A 6,703-nucleotide genomic window follows, 5' to 3' on the forward strand; every position below is an offset into this window, starting at 1 on the left:
GATGGAAATGTGAGCCCCTAACAGTTTGAGTACCTTCAGGCAAGCCCGGTTACCTCCCTGAGCTCCATCTTCTGTAAAACGGAACTGCACTGTGTGGGATCACACGACAGGGTCGGGGGGACATGCATGATTGCCTCGGGTCATGTCCAATGTGCAAATGTGGCACAGAAACTTCTCCATCTCTCATTTTTATTTTCTGATTTCCCTGCCCAGCTTCAGTCCCTTATCAGATTTTAGGCTTGAAAGTGATGACGGGGTGGAATCCAACTCCTCAGTTGCTTGAGCTCTACACAGGGCTTCTCAAACTCCACAGCGAAGAAACAGTTTTTAATTTCCATCCATCCCAGGCCTAAACCTTTGTAAATAAAATAATATTAATTACAGATATAATGAAATAAAACACAAAATACAGAAACCATTTTAAGATTCAACAGGAAAAATTTCAATAAGTATACACAGAAATAACAGGAAAATGAAAGATTCACAAACTTTGCCCATATTTTGCTTATGTGCATTGCAGACTGGAATCAGCAGACTGGTCCCAGGGTGTGGCTCACACACCTTAAGCAGCACTGCCCAGCACGTCCCCACAGGGAACCATCAGGTTTGGCCTGCCTAGTGTCACTGACAGTACACTCACTGACCCCTGAGAGCTCCCAGTTGTGACTTGGCTCTGAATCTTTGCAAGCTCCACCCAAGCTCAAGCTGAATTTGTTCTTCTTTCTAAATTCCAGCCTTTCCCTACTTCAAAACAACAAAGTGACTGGAGATGTGGAGGGAAATGCCCAGCATGTTCCCAGCAAGGTGCAGTGTGTGTGATCGTGGGTTGCAGAAGAAGTTCTTCGTGTCTGCCCATGCAGGGGTGATGGAGGACTCTGTGGTTTGGAGGGTGTGGTGGTGCTCATTAAGGAGTGAGGCCCTGGCTGATTTATAATAAAAGCCAACCATTAGTCCCCCTGGCTCTGTGGAGGGAATGCTATTTGATGTTCAATCAAAGAGGAAAATGAATTTCCTGGCCTAGAAATCAGGACCACGCTTACCCACTGCTTCCCTGTGAAGAGATTTCAGAGGACAGCCTGAGCCTAGGACATGGATTTTTGTGTCAGGCAGTCTTGGTTCATAGCCTGCTTCACCACCAAAAAAAGTAAGATTCTCATCTCTGAAAGAAAAAAGAAAAAAAGATGAAAAAAATTAAAAATAAATAAATAATGAGGCTTATGATTATTCTCTCTACACTGACTTTCTTTTTATTTATTTTTTAATTAATTAATTAAGGTTTTTGAGATGGAGTCTCCCTCTGTTGCCCAGGCTGGAGTGCAGTGGTGGGATCTCGGCTCTCTACAACCTCCGCTTCCTGGGTTCAGGCAATTCTCCCGCCTCAGTCTCCTGAGTAGCTGGGATTACAGATGCACACAACCATGCCCAGTTAAGCTTTGTATTTTTGTAGAGACAGTGTTTCATCCTGTTGGCCAGGCTGGTCTCGATCTCCTGATCTCAAGTGATGCACCAACCTTGGCCTCTCAAATGCTAGGATTACAGGTGTGACCCACTGCACATAGCCTACACTACTTTCTTAGACAAATTCCGTTAAATCCCAACAACCTCCTGGAGAAAGGCTCATAGGTTTGGAAGCATTACTCTGGATTAGATGCTGGGAATGAGATTGCAGCCTGGTGATCCTGCCAGGAGGAATGTGGTATCGGATAAGATGATACTGCTTGGCATTTGTACAGACACAAAAGCCTTTCTCACTCTTCATATCACTGGATCTTCACAGAACCTTGGGAATGAGAGCCACAGGCCTCAGAACGAGGACAGCAAATATGCAGGGCCTGGAGTGCCTGTGCTGTCTTCCAGAGTAGTTAATCAACCTGCCTAAGACCACGTAGCTCAGAAGTGAAGGGATGCATGAACCTATGTTACCCCTGGCCTGTTGTCCTGGTCACAGCTGGCAGAGCATGATCTGCTAATCACTGGATGCTAAACTCTGTCTACCCTGGTTCAAATCTATAAAGATGCTTTGGGATAGACTGATTTTGCACTTGGCTTGAGAGATGAGCATTGAAGCCCAGAGAGGTCACAGTGCTGTGCAGGGGGAAAGTGACTGCCAACTGAATGTGCTTCCCACTGCTGCCTCTTGGCCAGATTTTCAGTGTCCTCATCTTTCTTGCGACTTGGTAGCATAGAGTGGTGGGTGAGGGCATGATGCTGCCATTAGCATGCATGAGTGCAAATCCCGCCTCTGTCACTTTAGCTGTGCCTTGCAACCTCTCTGTGTCTCAGCCTCCTCCCCTGTAAATGTGCATAATAATGGCATCTGGCATGCAGGATTAAATAATTTAATACATGTAAGAAACTTGGAATGATGCCTGGCAAGTGGTGAGTAGTCTATAATATTAGCTATTGCTTCTTTAAAACAATCATTACACATAGCATAGGGGATATCTGTTCATTCACAGACAAAGCAGCCAGGCCTGGAGTGCCTAGCTGTGTATGCTGTCATTGTCATCTACCACTCAAACACGGGTCCTGTGGACCAGAGAGTCATTCACTGTTCCCACAAAAATGTCATCAACACAGGATTATAAAGCTATGAGCAAGATGCTGTGCCTCATGTCACAAATAGAATGACTGCCATTTCTGCTGCCATGTGCACATTTTATCATTTCACATTGAAATGATTAATACTTTCTTAAATATATTTTTATGAAAAGCAAACTCTCTTCCACCACCGAAAATGAAAATCAGTCTTATCCATATGTAGAAGATAGCCAGAAAAGTATATATGTGCGCACGTGTATGTGCGTGTGTGTGTGTGTGTATGCTTATTACACTTACAGATTGCTTTTGTCATTGCCCATGGTTGCGCTGGCGACTTGTCATTATTATTATTATTATTATTATTATTTTGAGACAGAGTCTCTCTCTGTCACCCAGGCTCGAGTGCAGTGGTGAAATTTTGGCTCACTGCAACCTCAGCCTACCAAGTAGCTGGGATTACAGGCTTGTGCCACCACACCTGGCTAATTTTTGTATTTTTAGTAGAGATGGGGTTTTGCCATGTTGGCCAAGTTGGTCTTGAACTTCTGGCCTGCAGTGATCTGCTCACCTTAGCCTCCCAAAGTGCTGGGATTATAGGCATGAGCCACAGTGCTCAGCCTGAATTGTTATTATTTAAAAGATTTCAAGCCATAGGGAAGTCCAGCAATAGAGAAGACATAGCTGGGCCAAAGGAAGGCTTTATTTCAGAGAATTTCTCCTGAGAGGCTGGCTGGATTCAAATCAGTGCACAGCTTTTTAGCTCTGTGACGATGAGCACGTTCCTTGAACTTTCTTTGTTGTAGATGCCCATTTATTAATACGGGTTCATGCGTAGTATTTCCCTTTACAATTGTTGTAAAGGTTCAAACAATGAAAATGATTAAAAGGAGACTGGCACAGACTCAACCTTAAGCAATAGCTAGTAATATTGAAGGGAATTAACCACTTGTCTCACTTCTTATTTTAAGCTTTTTTTTTTTTTTTTTTTTGAGAGGGAGTTTCACTCTTGTTGCCCAGGGTGGAGTACAAAAATGATGCGATCTCGGCTCACCGCAATCTCCGCCTTCAGTGATCCCGCTTCTGGGGACATCCCACATTTTCCAAACTGCCATCCTATAGTGGGGTGCCCGGCGAGGCTGTGGGGAGACCCTGGAGAGATTTATGCAAAGGAGGACCCAGACAAATGTGCCCATTCAGCCTCTCAAGAGTGAAGAATGGAAGCGAGGGGGCAGAGCCCTGTGTCTTCCGTGTTGCTGTGCACAGGAGAAAGATGGCCAAAGGACTGAGGTAGGGGGACAGGGACAGGCAATGCTAGAGATCCGAAGGTCACATCCTCGGCCTGTCCTTTGCACACTACTCCCTTGCTAGGCTCCCTGCTCCCGCCAATCTAGACAGTGGAGCAAGAGACTGGGGTTGCACTGGGACTCCAGGAAAGGCTTAGCTGTTGACGAAGGACCGGGGCGGGGCCGGGGGGCGGGGCGAAGGCCGGGATCTCCAGGTACCCGGAACCCCAAGGGGCGGGTGTAGCAGGCAATCTTGGCGAAACTGGGAAGGCGGGCAGGAGGGCAGAGAAGCCATTCACCCAGGCACAAAGCGCCTCCCGCTTGAGCGGACTCCAAAGGGACGGTCCGCGGTGTGCAGCGAGCTGCGCTCAGGGAACCTTGCGCCCGGCCCTTCTGCTGCACACAGCCCACCCAGGACCTCCCGCAGCGCTGACTAGCGGGGCGGGTGCAAGGACGGGGCGGGGTCTCTGCGCCCGGCCCCCTCCCTTGACTATCAAAGCAGCGGCAGGCTGTTGGGGTCCACCACGCCTTCCACCTGCCCCACTGCTTCTTCGCTTCTCTCTTGGAAAGTCCAGTCTCTCCTCGGCTTGCAATGGACCCCAACTGCTCCTGCGCCGCTGGTAAGGAACGCCGGGTTCCGTGCCTGGGGATGCTCGATTCCCAGACACCATAGAGAGTGTTCCTGGGTTTGAGAAGGTCGTATTTTGAGATCTCATCTGTAGGGGACTCCTTGACCTAGTCCAGTGCTTTCCTCTTGGCCAAGCTCCTGAGAGCATTTCTTTCCTCTCTGTGCCTCTGTGTCAGAGTTGAGGGTACTGAGGCTCAAGGCTGTCCTGCTCCACGTCACGCGGTTGGTCCCAGGGCTGTTGGCTGAGCCCCAGTGTTCTGACCAGGCTTTGAGCAGCAGGATTAGATAGGAGGCAGGGAACATTGCCTCTTCGGGGTTCAGGACAGAAAGTCGAAGAGCCTGGGACTTTCCTTTGGAGTGCAAACAGGAAGCTGCTTGGCCTTCCCAGCATGAAGGGAGAGGACATGGGGCTTCTCTTCCTCTGCTCTGAGTGGGAAAGGAGCTCTGAGGGCTGGCCTCGCACAGAGGAGGGGGCAATGGAGACTCATTAACTCACTGCTGTACCTCCTGCAGGTCACTCACCGCTCACTGGCTTTTTCTCTTTCTCGCAGGTGGCTCCTGCACCTGCGCCGGCTCCTGCAAGTGCAAAGAGTGCAAATGCACCTCCTGCAAGAAGAGTGAGTGTGAGGCCATCTCCATGGTCTGGGGCTGTGGCTAAGGTTGGGATGGAACCCAAGGCTGGCCCTGAGTGCATGCTTCTGGGGAACTGGCCTTCCTTTGTCCCCGTAGGTTGTCACTGCCTTTCTAGTCTTCTGCCCTGTGCAGGGCGCCTGGGCAGCTTTCTCATAAGAAGACCCACCCCAGATATTTCCCAGTTGTCTCCTGACAAAGCCATACCATCCTGAACTGAGGGTCCTTTGGGGCTGGAGGCTCTGCTGGGGGCCTCTGTTGGGGAGGGAGGTCCCTGGGCAACTTGGCTGTGACCTCTCATGCTTGTCTTCTTCCCCAGGCTGCTGCTCCTGCTGCCCCGTGGGCTGTAGCAAGTGTGCCCAGGGCTGTGTTTGCAAAGGGGCGTCAGAGAAGTGCAGCTGCTGTGACTGATGCCAGGACAGCCTTTCTCCCAGATGTAAACAGAAAGATATGTACAAACCTGGATTTTTTTTTTTTTTATACCACCTTGACCCATTTGCTACATTCCTTTTCCTGTGAAATATGTGAGTGATAATTAAACACTTTAGACCTGATTCTGACTTCAGTTTCCCTTATGTGCTTCGGAAATCAGAGACTGGGGTGGGGAATCGAACTAGGGTTGCAGACTCCTGGGCTCTAGATGGAAATGTGAGCCCCTAACAATCGGAGTGCCTTAAGGCAAGCCAGGCTGCCTCACTGTGCTTCCTCTTCTGTAGAATGGAATAGCACCTTGTCAGGTCATTGGTGGGGATCCAGAATACAGGATCAACTTCATTCTCAAATGTGACACAGAAACTTCTCAATGCCTCCTGTTCCTTCTCTGATTTCTCTGCCCAACTTCAATTCCTCTTTGGATTTCAGGTTAGAAAGTGACTACACGGAATGGAATCAAACCCCTTGGTTATTTGAATTCTACACGGGGCTTCTCAAACTCCAGGGTGAAGGAGGGGTTTTTAATTCCTATCAATTCCACATCTAAACCTTGGTAAATGAAATAATACTAATGATGGAAGTCATGAAATTAAATTCAATATACAAAATCCGGCCAAGCAGGATGACTCATAACTATAATCCCCGTACTTTGAGAGGCTCAAAAGGGAGGCTCACTTGACGCCAGGAGTTTGAGACCAGCCTTGGCAACATAGGGAAACCCTTGTCTGTAAATAAATAAATAAACACTTAACAAGGTGTGGTGGAGCAAGTCTGTAATGGTAGCTACTTGGAGGCTGAGGCAGGAGAATCCATCTAGCTCAGGAACTGAAGGCTGCAGTGAGCCATGTTTGCACCATTGCATCCCAGTCTGGGTGACAGAAGGAGACCTCATAAAAAAAATTACAAAATCCATTTTTAGACTCAACAGGAAAAAGTTCAATAAATATAAAAAGAAATACCAGGAAAATTACAACTTTATAAACTATGTGTATGTTGATGGATGCCATGCACTGCAGACTGTAAACAGCAGACAGGCCCTAGTGTGTAGATTACACACTTTGAGCAGCAGTGCTCATGACATCCTGACAAGGAACCATCAGTCCTGGCCGGCCCACTGTCACCAACAGGACACTCTCCGACTCCTGAGTGCTCCCTGTAGTGACTTGTGTCTGGATCTGTGGCAGTTTCT

The 6,703-nt window shown here is 48.2% G+C and overlaps 1 protein-coding gene across 1 annotated transcript; it reads left to right on the forward strand.

The window, feature by feature from the left end:
- Nucleotides 1-4,132: 4,132 nt before the first annotated feature.
- Nucleotides 4,133-5,636, forward strand: LOC129015322 (metallothionein-1F). The gene is made up of 3 exons (XM_054453065.2): nucleotides 4,133-4,444; nucleotides 5,004-5,069; nucleotides 5,402-5,636. Exons 1-3 carry the CDS (start codon nucleotides 4,417-4,419, stop codon nucleotides 5,491-5,493), a joined length of 186 nt encoding a protein of 61 aa, XP_054309040.1. The 5' UTR covers nucleotides 4,133-4,416; the 3' UTR covers nucleotides 5,494-5,636.
- The last annotated feature ends 1,067 nt before the right edge of the window (nucleotides 5,637-6,703 follow it).

The sequence above is a fragment of the Pongo pygmaeus genome, chromosome 18, assembly GCF_028885625.2.
Source record: "Pongo pygmaeus isolate AG05252 chromosome 18, NHGRI_mPonPyg2-v2.0_pri, whole genome shotgun sequence".
NCBI lineage: Eukaryota > Metazoa > Chordata > Mammalia > Primates > Hominidae > Pongo > Pongo pygmaeus.

Coding starts and splice junctions, on each gene's coding strand:
- LOC129015322 (XM_054453065.2), top strand. CDS start 4,417: ATGGACCCCAACTGCTCCTGCGCCGCTG. Junction 4,445..5,003: donor CAACTGCTCCTGCGCCGCTG/GTAAGGAACGCC, acceptor TCTTTCTCGCAG/GTGGCTCCTGCACCTGCGCC. Junction 5,070..5,401: donor ATGCACCTCCTGCAAGAAGA/GTGAGTGTGAGG, acceptor CTTCTTCCCCAG/GCTGCTGCTCCTGCTGCCCC.